A 20,815-nucleotide genomic window follows, 5' to 3' on the forward strand; every position below is an offset into this window, starting at 1 on the left:
TCTACAAAGTAGATAAAAGATTTGGAAATTTTCTTTCCATTTTTCATTCTTAACCTTCTTTAGGATTGAACTTCTTTTTGCTGTTATGTTGCTACTTGACCACTTTTCTACTGGAAGTCCCTCGGATCTTTTTTGGCTCTTGATTACCCTCTGGTCATTACAAATTTTCCTGCCTCATCCTTGATTTGATTTGCCTTTTCCTCTATCTTTTCAATAGTAAACTTCCTAAGCAGTGAACCTTTTGTGGAACATTAAGGACTTCAGCTTTTTAGCTGTTACTACATAAGAACGGGCATTTATTTCAAATCCTCACTTTCTTCTTGGACAGTTAGTTGTTATTGACAGTGCTTTGTCTCTCTGGTATGGGGTTATGAGCTGTTTATGACAGTATAAGGCAGGGTAGCCTATCATTAAAGGAAAGTTGGTATTTCCCAGAGGGTATGAGTGTGCACTTGGGCTGTTACCATGAAAGTAGGAGGTGCTCCCGCTTGAGAATGAATGTAAAGATTTTGTGTGATGATGATTTACTCTAGGGAAAATGACTGGTCTGTGTGGTGTGTTATTCTTTACGTTACTAGGCTGTTTCATTCTCAGTTACTTATTTCTGCCCCTGCTCTTTTCAACGTTCTTCCATGCTCCACATAAATCTTGTAGAGGTGGCTTAAAGAGTTGGCTGTTTCCCTCTGTAGCCTTGTTGGATTTATTTAAAGTGCAATGTATAGAGAGTCTCAGACTGTGTCTTCACTGGGAACGCAGAGTTGCAGTAAAAGCTGGTATGCATTCCCTGTATGAACTGTACGTCAACAGTTCTGTGTTTCCTGTGAGTGTAGTAACTAATTCCCTAGTGGAAAAATCTACTGAAGGTATAGCCTTTTTTCCTATATATACATCAGGCTTGTCTTCTAACACCAGTCTATGTGTAGAGATCATAGCTCTTCATGCATGATGACACAGCTATGGCTGAAGAAGTCCATGATATAAATTAGACCAACTGATGAAGAATATACTCATTAATATACTCATATTTTCAGTACTGATCACTGCTTTCCCCATGTTATTTGCTAGGAAATGCACTCCTTAGAAATATCTTCAGAAGTCAGGAATAGAAAGATGCTTGGTGATCTGCAAATTTGTTTAGTTTTTATTCTGCCTTGAAGTGTTTTACAGAATTTCTGTTTGCAAAAACCATTCTTCAGTAAAAGCCTCCCCTGGCCCGCTCTCCCTCCTCTCCCCATGTGGTTTTGGGTCTCGACAGCATAGTGGTGCTGACAAAATATTAAATACAAAGAGACCAAGCAGATGAAAAAAATCAGATGTCAGACTCAATGCTTATTGCTTAGTGTACTTAGGGAGGTGGTAGACAGGCTGAGAGATTGGGAATTGCTTGATTTCTGTGTAGTATTTTCTTCTACTACTGGTCTGTGTCATTTCCTGTAGCTGCTTCAAATAAAACGTTGAATTTTTAACTTTGTGAAGAACAGCAGTGATAAATAATGCGCAAGGTATGTAGATTTGGAAAAAGGAAGATTAGAGAAAATACCTAGAGAAGAGTCAGAAACGTGTTTGGTTATAATCTCTGAATGTTTTGACATGACCTGTCATGTAGTCAATTACACAAATGCAAGTATTCTTGGAGTTTATTTAATTTATTTTGAATCCCAATAGCAAATATACACTAAATAGTTATATAAAATATCCTTTTTATACAGTACTGTCAGTATTGAGAATTCTATGTGCTGACCTACGTAAGAAGTCAGGGTAGTTGAGTTCCAGCTATCTGCTTGCATTCAGCAATTTTAAGGTACTTACATTAATGAGGGATTCTTAACCCGTGTGATGTCAAAATATAAAAGAAGAAAAAATTAAATGAAAAACATGGTTACAATTGTCCTAGATAAAAGAAAATGTTTGTGCTGGCCTAAAGGGAGTTTAATAATCATTCCTATTAAGCTTGAAGCATATGATAAATCTTGAATCCTACTTTTTAATGTTCAGAGTGCATCAAATTATATTGATAGCAAAACATTGAAGGACATTTCCCTCCTAAAGTTGCAAGAAAAAATACCAAAAACTTTTAAAGGTTTTTTGCATGTTAGTTCTTGATATGAAACCCACCTTTATCTCACTTACTAGATTATAAAAATATGTTCTAGTTTAGAGACAAAAGACCTCACAATACCATACCTATTTCTTGCGTCTTTGCTGATTATCAAAAATGGCACAAGAAGTTGTCCTTGAAGTTCGGTAATTTTTTTGCAACTTTTCTTACAACACTTTTTGGCAGAGGAAAAGGTCCTCACTGTGGAAAAAGTCACTTCCACTTGTTTTTTAGAATTTATTTGAAAGAAAGAATATGTCAAAACGATGTGATTTAAGTAAAGAATTTAACACCTATGATAGGAAACATCAAATACAGTTTCCAGTTCCACTTCCAAGAGTCCTTCCGTAAGATATAAAGGCTTTTGTTTAAATTATTCAAATGTACGTTGAACATTGTCAAATAATACAACAGATCCTACTAACATATTGTTTCTAATTAATTATCTCTGAAATAGTAAATGCTTTGTAAACTGGTTAAATAGTGTAAAATTGGCATTTTTCTGCAAATTTCAAGTATTGTAGAACTGATTTGGACAGCTTGCTTTTTGAAATGACCAACTTTGGTATCACTTGAGGAAATTTCCAAGTTGCACACTGTTTCTGGCTAAAATGCAACGGAAGGTTGAAGGCTGAACCTCCCAGTACTTTACAGGATTATTGAAGAGGCTTATGCCACTGTATAATGCTTTCTTCTTTCTTCGTCCTGTTGGGCAGAAATCATTCACTCCCAGTTTTGCAATATGATTAGAATGAAGGAATACTACCTGCATCAATAAGAAACAGTAAGATGTAATAGTTAATATGTAAACAGGAAAAATATCTGAACATTCATTGGCATATAGATAACTGAGGTTTGCTATAAGATCAGTTGGATGCAGACCTTAATAGTAACAGGAATTAAAAATTTATGTTAAATCCTTAAAAAATGTCTCCCTCCTGACACAGTTTCTCCCACAAAAAAAAGTTATATAGTATTTTATCAGTGTGGTGTCTGAACAATTTGACTTTATTATTATGGAACTTTCTCCTAAAATGCAGTTTTATATTCTCTTATAGTAAGAATTATAATGATGCAGTATTATATTCTCCCATGATGCAAATTTTCAGTGATTTAATAAATTTTAAGAAGTAGTCTCTAGAAAAGCTGATATTAGAAGAGATTTGTCAGTATGGTTATAGGAACAGAGAAGTCTAGTGCTGATGTAGCTTAAATTAGTTAAAAAAAAAAAAGGGCTTGTGATAGCAGAGTTTAGAATTTTTTAAGTAAAATAATGTACATTGACAAAATAATTCTTTTGTTTGTATATCTAATTTTACATTACATTGTAAGTTGATGTTTGAGCTTCTTTTTTTTTTTTAAATATCTCTCTCTCTGAAAAGATTTTTCTTTAATTAGAAGTGAAATGAGAAGTGGAAAGAAATGAAATTCAGAGGAAAAAGCTTTTACCAAATAGGTTATCATGTGCTCTGTCATCTATGCATTTCTTCATGTTTCCCCAAGCTTTGTTCTGCTCTGTATCCTAAGGTATATGTCATCTTATAAGACATATTTTTTTAAAATTGCTATTCCAGAATTCAGGAAATAAATGTGTTTTGAAAGCATTTTATTGCAGAATTTATCTAGTTCTAAATACAAATTTTAAAATCTTATCATTTCAGTCTTAGAAATAATTTTATTTGGATTTAAGGCTTTTCAGCGTGGAAATGGAAAAATTTCCACTCTGGCTTGCTAATATGGAAACTATAATAAATCTGTAATAAACTTTCTGAAAACATTTTCTGGGTGTAGCATGTTGTTTTCCTTTTTTTTCTAGGAAGTGTTCCTGCTGTTTGATCTTGTTTATTTCTTTAAGTACATATATGATTTCAGGTTTTCCTAGTATGAGTCATGTCAAAATATATGTGACAGTTAATTATGCTTTTTAATTATGTCCTAATCAGTATGGAAGTGTGAAAGTCAAACAACCTGTAACTACCAGAGCTTTCTATTAAGTTTAATATATGACCTGCAAGTATTTCAGTTCAGGTAATCCAGGAGGAACTTTCTTGAGCTTATTTTTTTCAAGATGGATTTCACGTATACTGGGTATGTTGGCAAAACTTCCATTTTCCACATCTTTGATTTTATTATTCCCAAGGCCTAGCCTAGAAATAGTAGAAGGAACATTTAATTAAAGATTAATTGAGATTCACAACAGCATTGAAGAGCATACTTTTTTTTTTTTTTTTTAAATTGAAATACACAGGAGTAGACATGGGGAAAAAAAGAACTGGAGAAAGGTGATGAAATTTTACCTCTGATAGGAAAAAAACCCCACCATTGTTCTAACAAATATTTTTTATTCTTAATTTAATCTCCACTTAAAGGACAGTAGCTAGCCTGATGTGAGCAATTGTCCAGTTTTGCATGCAGTTTTTCTACTTCCAGTGGCAAGAGTTAAAATAATAAACATCAACGAATCTGCTCCTAAAATAAATAATGCCCTTTTATCAAGTAGTATAGCTACAAAGTATGCTCACAGTAATAAAAAGTGTTGTTCTAATAAATAGCCAAAGAAGTGCAAGTCTTGTAAAGAAACAGTTTTATATATATAGCTTAGTCCAAAACTTTATATTTTAAAAATAAGCAGGACTACCTTCTTTCCTACTTCCACATTTTCCTTAATTTAGGCATTAGTTAGATTTTTTGCTATAAGACTTCAGCCTGCATTGCTAGGAAGGTGATTCAGAAGACGGAGGCACAGGTCAGTTTGCAATTGCTCTTTCCATGTATTGTGCAATCCCCTTTTTCTCCTTTCCTGATTTCTTCAGAAACTGAAGTTGGTATCTAAATGCAGTTCAGTAGTTCCTCTTTGATAGTAGTTTCTATTACCAAATCCAAAATTCAGTGCTGCTCGGCCGTATTTTCAGAGTGCTTAACTGAGCTTTACAGAAAGAACTTACTTTTTTTGTCCTACATCGGTGATACATTCCTCAGAAACATGCATTTTTTCTTTTTCTTAAACCCCATCACATTTGGAAACAGTTATCAAGTTGTTTCATTTACTAGCTACTGTATTTCTCTCAGGCTAGTTTTCAGGAGGTAAATTTATCTTCTCTTATAATTTATCAGTTTTCCCATGTGCTTGTATAAACAAGACTTAAATTTCCCTTTTCCTGCCATCCTTTTATATTTTTCTTTGGCGTGTGCATGGAGTGTCTCCTTCCAGTACACTTAGGCCTTCTCTGGAATGAAAAAGCTATTACGACTCTTAAATCCTGTAAATTTAGTTGCAAGAAAGGCATTCTGTTCCTAAAACAAAAAATCAGTTGGTGTTGCTGTATACCTCATTTTGCGGAGTGATTTGTGAGATGAGTGACCAAGGAGTTAAAATGCCTGGGCCTGATAGGGAACAGCCTACAGAAAAATACTGAATACTGTTGATGAATAATGTGACCACAAAGGCTCATATATTCTGAGTATGAGAAATACATGCAATGCTTAATTGAGGCATATTACTACTAGCACATTAAGAGATATTATGTGAAAGCCACGCTATATTACACAACACCCAGGTGCCATGAGGTAAGAATTTATGATGATCACATTTTGTAATCAGATGCTATTCTTAACATACACTTCTATTGTGAACTGTAGGGAAGACACGTAATAACAAGGCTAATGTTTGTTTTGTTTTATTTTTTTAAGTTTGGTCTTATTTACAGCAGTTCTTACTAAAACACTTACAATTTTTAATCCTTTCTTCTCCCCTTAACAAGAGAAGTATGAGATAAGAGATCCTGCCAGGTCTGACCTTTATCAAATAAAAGCATTCTGCATGGGAATTTTACCTTTGAAGATCTTTATACCGGTTGAAATCTTCAAGTTCAATTGCTGTGATCTTATTATCATCTAAATGAAGTTCTAGTAGACTGGAGGGCAATTCTGATGAAACACAAATGCACAGTATGAGAAAAATAAGCCAACTTATTTTTGTTGGAATATTTATTATGTTCCAAACAGCTTCTTTCCTTTATGTTTAGGATTGGGTGAAGAATCTTGGGGGGTGGGGGCCGGTGCCTGCATCAAATAAATGGCTATTAGATACAAGTATGTTACTTTTTTTTTTTTTTTAAATCATCAACATAATTTGATTTAAAATAGTAACTTCTTTTAAAAGAAAAATTAAGATGTGAAAATGCTTATGCTAATGTTAAGATTTCAGAGGTCAAAAATTTGGTATAGTTTTGCTAGCTTTCTTTATAACGGCTTTCATGTGCTTTTGGTTAACCTGTCAAAGATCTAAATTGTATGTTATGTGCAGTTATCTAACAGTTGGTAGTCAAAATCCTACTCCTGTGGAACCTGTGACAATTTCTTGTAGATATGTTCCACACCACGTAACAATTGCGCTATTATAGCTCCTAAGATGTGATCTGGGAGGAAAGCTTTCGGAATTCTCTAAGCAAAATGAGATGTTTGGCATGCTCTTTCCCGTGCTGGTACACAGAATGTTTTCTCATGTGGTACCAAATAGTCCCAAATCAGAACTGTCAGTGAATGGACCAGGAGATGGAGAATCTTTTTTACAGTATGCTTTTAGTGAGGGCAGAGAAAGATAATCACAAGTTCAAATTTCTATTTGCTGATCTTATGTTCAGTTTTACTAGCATCTGTCTAGATGGCACCCTGACACCAAGCAGGACAAACCACGTATTTCTGTTACTAATATGGCTTAGGAAAGCACTGCTCCCATAGCCATTGCTATTTCTTGTAGCATGACAATACTGAAGAAGAGTGGTATGCTTTACAGTCTTTCTTTATGCCACTTGACATGCTTTGGTGTTTGCTTGTTTGGGCTTTTTTCCAGTTTACATTCCAGTTTACAATTCTGCTGGGTGCTGCTTGTGTCTGAGTTACAGTATTAAGAGGGAAGACTACCCATCTGTCCATTTTAGATTTGAAGTGCATTTGTAAGTTACATTTTTAAAAATCTTTTTGTGTCATTACAACATTTGCACGTAGAAGAATCTACAAACTTAGCTTCCATTTGTGTAGAATGTGTTCACCATGAAATCCTGTTTGTTTATGATTTGTTTATGTATTTGAGACCACATATTGAACCTCATGCTGCGTTTCCTTATAGGAGATTTCTCTATAGCAAAGACAGAACCTGAATCATTTTAGGTATGTTTTTTTGTGCTAAGTGACAGGAGATGGTATTATGATGACACTAAAAGAATGTCCTTTTTTTATGTTGGGGAGTGCTACCGTAGGCAGCCAGATGGCTTCTGATCTTAACATTATCTGAACAATTGGGGTGAGTTGGTTTTGCTGCTTGTTGGGGTTTTTTTTAGTGTTCTCTTCTACAGGGATGCTTTTGCATATATTATGTGTCTACAAGAAGAGATTAAATTTAATAAGAAACAAGTTCTTTATCTGAATGATCCAGAAATAAATACCTTAGGGACCAACATTTAGTTTCCCTGTAAGTTAATGAATGATATAACATATGGTATTATGCTTTGTTTCCTCCCGTTTTTCTCTTTGCTAGTAGCTTTGAGCAGTTGAAAATCATGAGAATTTGATTAAATACTATGTTGACCTACAGAAAATGCAGATAGAGTATTGTACTGAGTTCCTTTGTGCTACTTTTTTGTGTGTGGAGGTCAGTGATTTGTAAAGTTAATGTTTTAATTTATTGCTACCTCCAAATCACAAGTTAGTTGTTTTATATGAAGGAGTGATTTGATTTTGTAGTATGTTATGTTGAATTTAATTAAAATGTTAATAATAAACTTTACTTAGCAAAATGCCATCAAAAGATGTATAAAATGCTGTATTGGGTTTTGCATTAAGGTGGTTATATTGCAGAGCAAATTTGAGCTACAGTCTCGCTTGAAACGTTCAAAATTAAAGTTAGAAATGTTGGGGTTTCATTTTAAATGCATAAAGAAAGTAGGAATTCTGCATCCCTTATGACCCAGATCAAATATCAGGGGGGTTATCCTTTCTTTGTAAGGATTTTTGAGAGGCTGATGTGAAAGATGTGAAGTGACATCTTCTTATGATTTTCTTCACATTGTTTCTCCTGAGAAGAGTCTCTGAATGACTCTGTGAGAGGAGTGGACTGCCTGATGGGGAGAAGGCAGGAGAGGGGGCTGGAGAGCGAGCGTGTGTGCATGCACATGCACACCTTTGAGATGTAGAATTAGATACTAAGTACAAAAAGAAAAATAAGGTAGGAGGTGGTTTGGTAGTATGAATAATACAAAACAGAATTTATGAACACTTTAATAATCATACAGATGTTGAAGCATTTTATTTAGGGGTATACTGTTATAGGTAAAATAGAAAAGGTAAAACAAAGCATACCTTTAGGAATTGAAGTTAATTTAGCTTCTGCAATTCTTATATGGTAGATATTTACTCCTTCAAAAGCCCCTGGCTCTATTCCATCATTGTTAAGAGGATTTGCACTCATTTCTGTCCAAGGGGGGAAAAAAAAAGTATTTATGGCATAGGAATTTTGTATATGTTGGACTAAGTTATAAACAGCTGATTTCATTTTATTTATGACTTCGGATGTTCTAAGCATTAATTAATGTTTAGCTTTGATTACCTATCCCGAGGGGTGGAAGTCACAACTTTCAGTGAATAAAGGATGTCTAACTTGGCTTGCAGGGTTACCAGAAACTTGACGTATGTACCAACTTGACATATGTACCAACTTCACATAGAAATTAAATTGTGAAAGATAGTTTCCACAGCATGGATATCTCTTTAAGAGGAAAATATTTGAATGAAAATTATATATAGTATGTTACATTTTTGATAAAGACATTTTCTTTTCTACTTAATTGGACTTACCTAAAACATGTAAAGACTTCATTCCTTTAAATACGTCCTTGTGGATTTTCTTAACCTTATTAGCATGAATTCTGAGTTCTGCTAAAGTTTTTGGTAGATTTGTTGGAATCTCAGTTAGCTGGTTATGGGATAAATACAGTCGTCGTAGCTTCTTTGTTGGTTGAAAGGCTTTTGGATGGATCTTGGATATTTTATTGTTGTTCAAAGCCAGTGCCTATGAAATATAGGAAGAGCAATACAGAGAAAAATTCTCCATACAGGAATGTTATGATTATGAATTTGAAGTCATTAATTTGATATATAATTTAACAATTAAGTATATAAAATATTTCATTTTTCCATCATACCAAACTTTGGCACTTTGTATATACTTTGGGCATTTTACTTGACTGTGAAAAACAAAAAAGAATCTGGAAGCTGGAGCATCAGCTAGAAGGTAGAGAAAAACTAGTCAGAGCTGACAGGGTACCAATGAGAAAAATTGGCAAAATAATATGTTTGTCTTCATGTATTTTGTGGGATTGTATGGGGGTCATTTTTTTTTTTGTTGTTCCTTAATGCAGACAAATTATCAAAACTCAGTATTTCATCTTTTATTTCAGCATAATGCTGCAAAATAAAAGTCATTTTTAAAATCTGAATTTCTTAAAAATTAATGTCTATATACAACTGATATACACACATTGATTTGTATTTTATTTGCCATAACTTTTCAACTCCTGTGAATTTAAGTTACTACAAAATATGAGTTATTTGAAATGATTTTTCATGTCAAATCACATCTCTGCATTTCCATATCTGGACTATTCATTTTTGTTCCTTTTTTACTTCGAGCTGTTGGTAAGTCATTTGCTCTCTGGAATTGTGGGAAAAAATGTAGAACAAAACAGAATTAATCTTTTTTTTCCCAGAAAAAATGGGGATAGCTCGAGGAAATAAACAGGAAATGCTCCTGCCTAATCCAAGTTGCCATCTGTGCCTTTGCGAAGTAGACTAGTATTCAGACAGGTTGTATAAAGTAAACTTTATTTTGTGTAAAAATTTCGTTAGGCCTTGCCACAAACTGATGAGAAAAATCAAAACAGCTCAGAGTTTTCAGTTATGACATAATTAAGTAGTGACTCTAATATATAATGTGGTGATTGTTGATGTGTTCCAGTGACTTTCTCAGTCATTGGAGGTTGGTTTCTATAAGATCTTTCATACTGAATATAAGCCACAGTTAGTGTGCTTACCCCTAATTTGCTGGTAAGACCATTCTTTACTCAGACATGGGACACTTAAGGGGAATTGGAAACGCTTTGTTGCAAACAATGAATTTATATGGTTCCTATTTTTTCTATGCTAGCTTAACCCATCATAATTAACAAGCTCATTCATAAACACTCAGATCTGGTAAATTTTCAGTTCTTGCTCAGAAACCAAATATGACTGAAAATAATTTGTTTTATGTTACTTTAATGTGTGTTTCTTGTCTTTCTAATGTGCAATGGAATGCTGTTAATTTGCTATAACTTTTGGAACAGATCTGTCATTTTTACAATGAAAATTTTTAAGTTGTCAATATTTGTTGGTACTGGATCTAGAGTGACATCTTATGGAAATAAGTATTCCAAAACAGATTTAATCTCCTTTTCCAGGCCTCTGAGATTTGTTATAAAAAGGGATTACTGTGTACTGTAAATATCTAGATTTATCAGTTGCCAGTGATACTTCTTTTAAAGCCTGTCTCTACGTGCATACTTGAGCGTGTTAAAAAATAGTAGTAAAGCACATTACTTTTTCAGTAATTCAGTGTTGGTCTGCTTTCTGTTCAGGTCAATTAGATTTGTAACATTAGTTTCAGTGGCGTACGTGTCTGTTATATGCTGTATGCTTTTGAAAATACCCTCAGAAAACATCATTCTAGTTGTCCAGTGAGATTAAGGTCTTTCTTCTATTTTACAGCTAAGCAGATTAAATAAGGAGCACTTGTCTTGCAGCCTTTAAAATGTAGGGAGTGTTTCTGTGCATGCTAAGGACTGAATAAATCTTGAGGATCTTTTTGGTGAGATACACGTAGTACCTTTTCTGGATGTTGTAGAAAGCATAGTTCTTACAGCTCAAAGAAATTTGCTTCTTACTATGAGAGAGCAGTCAAATATGCAGGCACTAGACTATTTTTAGGGATACTATTGGAGAATAAAAATATTTGTATTTTAAAAGTATCAAAATATTTCAGATTGCTCAATAAGATTTCAAACTTGGAAAATAGCAGGCTTACATAAAGTGATGTGAGTCCTTGCAGGTCATTTTCCTTGACCTCTTTAATTTTGTTGTTTTGAAGGTCAATCATACGAGTATCTGGTGGAATGTTGCGAGGTATTGATGTCAAACCTATTTAAGGATGTGAGATAACAGAAACATTACATGCCTGTATGTAAGTCCAAAGAAATTCACTGCTAAACAGCAAAACACAGTAAGCGTGTTGATGATTATGGTTGGAGAGAAAATATGAATAGCCATAAAGCAAAGGGTAGAGGGGAATATTGGATAATGAGAGGAACTAATTATGTAAGAATGTTATGACAAAAACGTGGGGATAGTTTCAGGAGGAACTGCTTCTACCCTTGACCATTAAAAGCTTGAATGGGGTGCTCATTGCAGATTCCTTGCATCTGTGAAATAAGCAGCCTCAGAGTGCAGGGGGTTCTCCAGGGAAACTGCTTAAGTCCCTGGAGAAAGCAGCCCTCACAGGATCTGGGACTGCGGTTCTGTATTCAGGAACTGGGCTGTTGCAGTGGCTTTAAGGGGTCTCTGCTCAGTGCTTGAATGTTTACCAATACAATGCCCTATCCATTGTATTGGTACCGTTGCTTATATAGCCATTCAGATAACATCAGAGCTGAGAAATGTGTTCTTGGTAAAAGTGGACAGAGGATGGTCTTCCAGCTGCCAGTACTTAATTACCAGTTGTATAAATCCCCCAACCCAGTTTGCTGTTCAGTTACAAAACCACTTCAGTTCATGCCATCTGAGATCCAGAATCAGCAGAAGAGACTAGCAAGGGGTAGTAACTTGCTTGTCAGTGGAAATGCTGATGCATCAAATGCTATATGCTGTTCCAGTTTATTAACAATTATTCCATAATTAATAGGTTACAGTTGTTTATAAAGATGAAGTCTATTAATAGGGTGGGTTTTTTATCTGTGAACTTAAGTAAAGGGTTTTGCAATCTGTAAACCAGATGCAATAATCACAGTTTATTGCTGTCAGCAAAAGTTTATTTTGATTTCTTAATAATGACACATTTCAAAAAAACCCCAGCAATTTATGTATTGACTCAATGTTTCTGAGGCACAAGGAGTCTAGGATTAAGTTTAGGATGGTGGCAGAGCTGTGATGAGAACGAATGTCATTGTTACTGTGCTAGTGGCAGGAGCATAGTCCTTTGATTACCTTGAATCATGGGAAAATGTCAATGAACAGTAATTCAAATTGGCACGATTAATATTTGTATCTGCGACAGTGACAGCAGATTTGCCTTTGGTTGAAATGTTACCAGTGATGTGCACTTTAATGGAGTTAAGCTGAGCAAATAGTTTGTATCCCAGGTATGTGCTAGTGTTAAACTTCCTTATGGTTTATTTATGGTTTATTAATTTATGGTTTATTTCCTTTGTTATGTTTTCTTGTCATTTGACCCGTTGCTTTGTGGTTGTGAATGAAGTACTTCTTTAGCCATAGGCTTTTTTGAGAGAGGGGACTAATAGTTTATCTAATGCAAACAGAAGATGCAGCAAACTTTTGTGCTCCTCTGTTTGGATAGAACTTCATGGAAGTAAACGAAACAGGAGAAAGTGTAATCTAAAATGTAAATATAAGCATTTTTGCATTCTATGATTTTTCTCTTAGTGGATAAACTAGCTATTTATTCAGTTAAATAGTCTTACAGTTATTTATTACATCTTCTAAACGCCTTTCCATTCTATGCTGTTATCAATAAAGTAATTGCTAATGGAAGGTGGCTATAGCAGTTTATTAATTTTCTAAACTGATGCACATAAACTGGGAAAACATTTATGTTGTAAAAATTGCTGGACACAAATTAGTTGCTGGACGTGAATTAGGTATGGTTTGCAAGCCTAACTGAAAAAATGTAAGCTCCTTTTGAAAATGACTAGTATAGGAATACGTGAATAGGTGCAATTTATGGAGCTGTAGAATTAATCTTTTAAAAGGCAAACCCTCCAAAGGAGAGTCTGGTGGAGAACAGACACACAAATTCATGCTTACCTAGGTCAGAGCAATGGACAACTCTCACATAGCACTGGCATCCAAAGGGGCATATTGGGAATAGATCAAAAGGAATTAGTGGCATAATTGGTTCAGTGGTTGGAAATAGAGAATTGTCATCGTAGTCATCATCATCATCATCTTCCATATCTTGGAGCATCATATTCTTTAGTGTAAAATATGAAGGACCAATGAGAGGTTTGGCAGAGCACAAAGCCAAGAAGAGGAGGAGCGTGTATTCTTTCATATCTTCTTAATCAGGGTAGCCAATCTTGAAGAGGAAACTAAACAAACAAAAAACTGCAAATACAAGACTCACTGAAAGTGAAACAGCAAATAAAGGTATTGAACTATTGACTTCACTCACTGCTACAGTCTGTGGTCCTGAAAAATGGTCTGTTACGAGTATTAAGGTTTAATTAGTATATGAAAGATGAAGAATATAAAAATATTCTTTAAAATATAATATTTATATTATTATAAAATTGTGTGTTATAATAAATACCATTAAAATATTAATTCATCAGACATTAATTCCATATCAAAGTTTTTAAATTGAGTTTAAAAAATAGTATAATCATTTGCTTCAGGCTTTAAGTGTAATTTTTGTAGCAAATCTTACCAGAACTTGGAATCAGATTTATTTTATTCCTTCTTAATGAAAATATATTTTTAATGGGATACATGGGCTTATGTGCATTGCTTGTATATAGAAAATTGGGAAATACTTGATTAGAAGTACATAAAATGCACTCATCAGGGTACTCCCTAAACACTTGTTATTCTACTCCCTAAACACTTCTAATTAAACACTTCTTATTCTAATCTGGAAAAATACATAAGAGCTTTCAGTCCTGACAACAGCTTTTCCCAAATTCCAGTCATGCGTATATTATTGCTATTGACAGAAGCTCACCTCTGTATTTTAATGCAAGCACACTTGTATATGACTTTTATTTGATGAGGGCTCTTTTTTCTGACAAGGGCTTGCAGGTTATGAATCTGTGTCATTTGAAATCAGTAACTTTAAATTACATCCAGAAAAAAAGCTGGAAACCAATACTTCTATGTGCATATTTTTTCAATAAACACTTTTTTTCAACCTAGCTTTGTTGTCCTAGGGCCTGTACGTGATAGCTAGGCAGCCAGCTGAAAGGAGCTCAAAATGCGCTGTGCTCAAACTTAATGCCATAAAACCCATCAGCTTTCTAGATTACCTGTAACTTGAAAGTATCTTTCTTGTATAATCAAAGGTCCTTCAGTCTGTAAGACAGAAAGATGTTGTATCAGTTAGGGTACCTTCAAAGCAGAAAACCCCATGTCAGATAACTACAGTGATTTTTTTTCTGATGTTATTGAGAAGAATACACAAGTTACGAAGGACTTAAAAAGTGGATTTGTCTTTGGAAAAATATGGCAGATTCTGTCTCATTACAGCTGTTCATTCAATTTCATTCAGCTTCTCTGAGTTCTAATTTTACCGGATTTTTTTTAGCCACACTTGACTGGGAAAAAACAGGAGTCCAGTCCCACAGAATAGTGTGTTACCTGAGTAATGAGGATCTGTAAGTCAAACCCCTTAGATACTTTCTACATACTCTGGTTTTATTCTAAAGGTGATTTTATTGACCCAATATTCCTATAAAACTAGACACAAGGGAAAACAGAGAGAATAAGAATTGCCATAGGTCATTTTGCAAGTCTGTGAGAAAAGACTGTAAGTTCAGCCCTTAGATCTACATTGTTCCCCTCCGAAGACCAATTCCGGAAGTCATTTGGATCCTACAGTCCACTGTGCAAACCAAGAGGGGCTGTTGTAAATTTTATTATGCATATCCTGTTTATAAAAAAGTTTCCATTTAGACTATCATAGACCTCTTTAGAGAAATACCAAACGGATGTCAGTTCTTGTTTGATCACCTAATTAAATGCTTGCTGATCTGTTTATAGCTGAAAAATGTCTTTATGTAGGCTTTTTGTCATTAGTCCTCAATCACAGGAAAAGGAGTGCACTCGTTTGTACAAGGGTGTTGACTTGGCTTATTCAAAATTCTGAGGTTTTTTTTGCATTGCTTTTTTCTATACAAGGTCATTTTGATGTTTCTTGCATGTGGTTCTTAACAGTATTAAAATGCTGTGTATTGCATGCATTGCTACTACTGTAATGTATACATTTCAGGGTGCAGAAAAAGATAAAAGCTAACAGTATTTAGATTACATAAAACTCAGCCTTTTGAAAAGAATGCAGTGACTCTTTCCCCCCAAATATGTGTCTGAAAACAGAAGCACATTATACTTTGTATCTTGCCAGGTATGCAGCATATAACTGTAAGGTTAATACGTATTGTAATCTTCCAGTTGCATACTCATTTGAGTACTGTATCTTTTACTGATTTAGCAATCTCTTAAAAGAATCTTCACATATATTTTTCCCATATATTTTCCTTTGTGTTCAAAATAATGTTATCTTTCAGTGCTCCTAGAAAGAATTTTATAGTTGTACTTGCCATCCTATACAACGTGTTTTCTTGAAAGAGTCTTTGAATATAAACGGTGCTGGGAACAAGATGTGGAACCTACATTTGTTTGTTTGGAGAGAATTGCAGTCATGTCTGGCTGTACAGTTTTGGAATATTTGGCCCTATCAATCTTGTAGTTCAGCTTCAGCAAAACAGTCAAAATGTTCAATACTTGAGTCATACCATTAATTAGGAGATGAGGAGTTTGAAGGCTTTCAGACTTCTGGGTTCTCCTTCTTCTTGGACAAGTGCTTTAATGGCTGGGTTTTCACAGGCAGGCTCTCAGGCTGGTCTTCTTCCCCTGGCTGCTTAGGTATTAAGTGACAAAATGCTCTATGCATTATTCAGTGTTGTACAATTTCTAAATGTAGGATATCATGCATCATAGCACGTATCATGTCTTGCGACATCTAGTTTCTAAGTCCCTGCTGACTTCTGTTTGTGATAGGCACTGGATGTATAGTTTTACTGTACCTAAAAGATAATCTTTCATGTATATTCCTGAAATGGTCTTCCAGATCTGGTGCTAGGAAGTTGTCTTATGAAATAATTTAAAAACCTGTTTCCACGCTTGCACCTTTAGCAAATGGATTGCATATTTCCTTTCAGATATTAAAAAAAATAGTTATGATTTCAAACTATGAAAAGGTTGAGGCTGTGATTGGAGTAGTGGCCAATTTGAACTCTTGAAAAACACACATTGTTCACAAACAGTTCTAAAAAAGTAGTGTTGAAATATGTCATTGATTAAATATATTAGTCCTGTGAGTTAAAGCTCTTAAAACAAGACCCTTTACAGAAGGAAGCCTGAGTTGTGATACTTTTTTTTTTTTTTAGGAAAGAGAAAAAGCTCTTGCTTTATCTTTCCATTTTGCCATTAGGAAATCCTTATTGTGCTAATTGGCTTTGTAGTCAGGGGTGGTAATCACGTTTGACTCCAGGTTTGCATTGGCCAAAAAACCTCCAAAGAACTGGATTTTATGGAGGTTTTAATTTTTTTTTCCTGGATGAGGTTTTGAGTTTCCCAGTAAATAGATGTTGATACGTCTCTGTAGAAGTGCTCTGACTCTGCAGATCAGTTCAAAGAACTTATACAAACTTTCTGCATGCTTAAACTTCAAGAGTAAGAGAATTAAAAGAAAATGAAAGACAAAAATCCAAGATGCTAGTGATTTTTCTGGAAATACTTTAATTATTTTATCATGAGAATTTTATGAAATATTTAATTAATTGTTTCAGAATGTACAGTTTATGGACACAGGTGTACTAATGGCTCGCTGCTGACACTTGAGGCTGGTTCTGCTCCCAGGTACATACTTTCAATTCTCATACTAGCTCTTCCACTCAGGCTGTTCACTGAGCTGATTAAACTCACTAAACCAGCATAAAGCTAATGTGAGCAAGACAAAAACCCCAATGCATTCTTTCCGGGTGAACAAACTGAATCAGTCTGATTAGCGGAGCCAGCACAAAGGAGTGGGTGGTTTAGGGGGATGGAATGTTAAATGGGAAGAGGGAAGGAGAAGAGGTGGGATAGCCATTCTTGACTTATGCAAGCCGGTAGACAGGCTCAGGTGTTCTGTTGAATAATACCCTGAACAGATAGATGACTGTTGCTTGGACAAAGTCTGGCCTTGTCCATCCTCATTTTTACAGACCAGAACATTGACGATGAGTTTGAGAAAGAGTGTAGCAAATTCGAGGAGGGCTCATGTACTTCTTCATTACACATTCTTTATAGCAATCCTACTTTTCCTTCAGTAAAAAAAGCTTCTGAATAGCACCTTTTCCCTGGAACACTAGCCACCTCAAAGTGAGGTATTTGAAAGTGGAGAGTACTGTAAGGCTGACTTTCTTTTCTGAAGTATGTAACAATCCTAAAAATCACTGTACTAATTGTTTGGGACATGCTTATCCTCACTAGTGTGGTGATCGTTACCAAAACTCATATTGCCAAACAGCATATGGAAGATAGGAACTTTTAATGCTATTAGTTAAGGATAATATTTATCATTTATAACTAGTTGAATGCAGGTGATGTCATAGTATGTTAATATGATTAAAACCTTTTAGAGATTGTGTGGGAAATTCCCACATAAGTGTGCAATAGTTCTGTGACATGAAAATTCTAAACATGAATTATGGGAAGAAAAACACTTTCTGTGAGGATAGAAGTTATGTTGTTAGTATGGGATGCGTGCATTAAAAAAAAAAAAAAAAAAAGGAAAAAGAATAAGTCTGGATTCCTTGGCAGTTGCGTGCCAGTCCTGCAGCATGTGGTCTGTTGTCTTACCAGTTATGACACGGAAGGAGTTAATAGGTAAAGCTTTAAGACTTAAAAAGACTAAATTATATTTAGAAATCAGTTCTGTTACCGGTGTACAGAGGCGAATTTCCTATGGCATTGTTTCTGAAAAGGAAATGTTTAAATGACCCAGTGGTGGTCTTTACAGAGGCAAAGAAAAACTGTGTTCATTAATAATACAAATCATGGCACTGTGCACAGATTTTGTCCAAAGAAAGGCAAGACCATAGCTGTTTTGAAAGCTGTATTTAAAAATAGTTCTGGTTCTATTAGTCATTGTCCCATTACAGAAATAAAAGGAGTTTATGTTTAACTCTTTGTCTACTCTATTGATTTACTTAAATTGCTTAAGAAAAACAGGAGGAAATTTTTTGGTCAGTCAGATTACTGAAGAAATGATTCTGCCTTGAGAAATACTCCAATATTAACCTTATATAGTGTAATAATAGCATGTTTACAAAATAAGTTATGTTTAGAGAGTATTTACTTTTTATGGAAAACACTGCTTGACTCTAGTGTGTTACTGAACATGATCTATGAGCATTTTTAGGTCGTAGCTCATCTACAGTTCACTCTTTTATGTGTCATTTTTAATTACTTTGCTGATATCTACTTTAAAAAAACCCAACTTGAAAACCAAATTACAAAAAGTTAACACTGAGTTGTAACTATAAGAACTGCTATAATTGTAGGATAGATTTTCATCGATTGTAATAACTGAGGAAAAAAATGTTATTGTCAGTTAAGTCTTTCTAACAAGTCTTTCTTTAATAGTTAAATAATTCACTGTACCTTTTTTTGCTTTGCAGCTCAGAGGTAGTAAATATAGAATTATTTCAGCTGCAAAGTAGATTTGCAAATGTTCCATAAAAAAAGTGGTACTTGTAACTCTAAATTACCTGACATTATTAATCTGCACATAGTGACTGACAACCTGTTGCTTAATTCTTTATTGCTATTTAAATAGAATAGGTATTCAAACTGGACATACCTTGCAAGTGTGATAGTTCTTCCGGAAGCACCGTGATAATCCACCTGAGATCTTTATGTCCAGTTATTTCATATTAAAAAAAAAAAACAAACCACCAAACCAAAAAGCAAAACAGAGAAGGAAGCTAGTCTGAGTTCTGTGAAATGGAAAGTAAATATAAAGAAAAATTCCACTTCCAAACTTCTTGATCCTCCTGGCACCGTGGGTGATACCAGAGTAAAGTGCTGCTTCAGATTAGCCCATCTTAGTACTGAAGAATGATATTAAGACAACTTGTTACCACTCATATGTTTTTCATCACTCCCTGTATTACAGCCAAAACTTCTGACTTAACTGTAGACGTCTAGTGGAAGACTTTGTAAAACCTGTAGTTTAATAATAGTTGACATCAGGCCATTGGAAGTACAGTGAGGTCCATTTCAGGTCATTCCTGCTACAGAATCACACTTCTTATTTAGGATTTCATTAGCCATTATTCTTTAAAAAGTGTGACTTGAATAAAAGTATAAAACCTTAGCCAGTGGCAGAGTAAACCAATAGCCTATAGTGATCAGCATGTTGCCAAACCTTTATAAAGTTATAAAATGAGGACTTTGTTGTATAGTTATGTATAAATACTACCTCTTGCTCTCAGTAGGCAACTATCTGGCTGGGGAAGATGGTTCAAGAATGTAAAATGTAGATCAGATTTTATTAGTCAATATAGTTAATTTATTTCTCTTGTGTATGAGAAATAAAGCATATCTTTTATTTAAAACAGAGACAATATTTGCAATATTCTGTGATAAGGATTGAAGTTGTGAGCTTAAAACAAAGTCTTTGAGAATTTGCCCTGTTATATTGTTTGTACTGACATGCACATCACAATATTTAGAAACTGGGTTATTCTTTGTTTACCTTTCATAGGCTGCCTGTTAATGTATACTTCAGAAATGTAAGACTAATTGAGTTTACTTAAAGCAAGTTTCATAGTCAATGTAACAATTTGTGTCTTGAAATTTATAATACACTGTATCTATCCAGTTCCATGCACATCTGAGTTCATCTGTTTCTTTAATTAGCTCCTTTCTATGTTAAGTCTGGTCTTGCTGCGGAAAAATAGCCTGGAAATTTTATTTATTTATTTAATATACAAATAATGTGGTGCTGTTTGCAAAATGATGGTTTAAGTTGCACATTAGTTATTTAGTCTACTGTTACTTTCTTGAGGAAGAAAAAGATACTGTGCCAAAAATTAAAACTTTGGTGCTATCATATCAGACAAGATAAGACTTGTGTTACCTGCTGCATTGGTTTTGCATGTGTTCCAGTAGCATAGATGAAAGATGATAAAGATTCTCCCTATCACTTTTCCCAAGGAATGAAATTACAGTTTCATAAGCACTCACATTCCCACATAAAAATCTGAAGGATGATCTTAAACTTTTTTTAAATCTCAAATTGCATATATCTCCATTCTCTTGCCTGCATCTAGAAACCAAAGCTTCCTAAGCAAACACTCCCCTGTGTTTTGAATAGCTTGGTTTGGATGCATTTACTTGAGCAAATTTGTATTAAATTGCTGTTTAAAGAAACCTCTAACACTTTCTTGGCTCTTTAATAAAAGAGAGCGGGGCCTGAGGGTTGCAATATAAATGTACTGGTTTCTTCTTTTTCACTTCTCCTTTCAATAGTAAAGTGTTGAATCAGCAATTTCAGCTGATCCTAGTTTTGCAGCAATGCTCCTGGTCCCTGATGTTTAGCAACATCTCAATTTTGAATCAATACTTTTAACT

At 34.5% G+C, this 20,815-nt stretch overlaps 2 protein-coding genes across 6 annotated transcripts in view; one reads left to right on the forward strand and one right to left on the reverse strand.

Annotated features, from left to right (window-relative positions):
- The window catches only part of CENPP (centromere protein P), a 153,260-nt gene that overhangs the window by 64,786 nt on the left and 67,659 nt on the right, over positions 1–20,815 (forward strand). The gene's annotated exons all lie outside the window — the stretch shown is intronic.
- ASPN (asporin) lies at positions 1,674–19,278 on the reverse strand. Of its 5 annotated transcripts, none has more exons than XM_072875987.1 (10): positions 19,041–19,278; positions 15,928–16,049; positions 14,443–14,488; positions 13,226–13,509; positions 11,214–11,326; positions 8,951–9,164; positions 8,456–8,566; positions 5,932–6,025; positions 4,107–4,245; positions 1,674–2,864 (listed from the first exon to the last, which is right to left on the reverse strand). In XM_072875987.1, the coding sequence occupies exons 4-10, from the start codon at positions 13,470–13,472 to the stop codon at positions 2,667–2,669; spliced, it is 1,116 nt and encodes a 371-aa protein (XP_072732088.1). In that variant the 5' UTR covers positions 13,473–13,509; positions 14,443–14,488; positions 15,928–16,049; positions 19,041–19,278; the 3' UTR covers positions 1,674–2,666. The 5 variants fall into 5 exon arrangements, with proteins under 5 accessions (XP_072732088.1, XP_072732090.1, XP_072732091.1 ...); XM_072875989.1 differs by having other exon boundaries at positions 13,226–13,525; XM_072875990.1 differs by having other exon boundaries at positions 15,928–16,052.

Source organism: Ciconia boyciana, chromosome 11, assembly GCF_034638445.1.
Source record: "Ciconia boyciana chromosome 11, ASM3463844v1, whole genome shotgun sequence".
Taxonomy (NCBI): domain Eukaryota; kingdom Metazoa; phylum Chordata; class Aves; order Ciconiiformes; family Ciconiidae; genus Ciconia; species Ciconia boyciana.

Coding starts and splice junctions, on each gene's coding strand:
- ASPN (XM_072875991.1), bottom strand. CDS start 13,472: ATGAAAGAATACACGCTCCTCCTCTTCTTGGCTTTGTGCTCTGCCAAA. Junction 6,026..8,455: donor ATTAACTTCAATTCCTAAAG/GTATGCTTTGTT, acceptor GTGTTTCATCAG/AATTGCCCTCCAGTCTACTA. Junction 4,246..5,931: donor CGGTATAAAGATCTTCAAAG/GTAAAATTCCCA, acceptor TACTATTTCTAG/GCTAGGCCTTGGGAATAATA.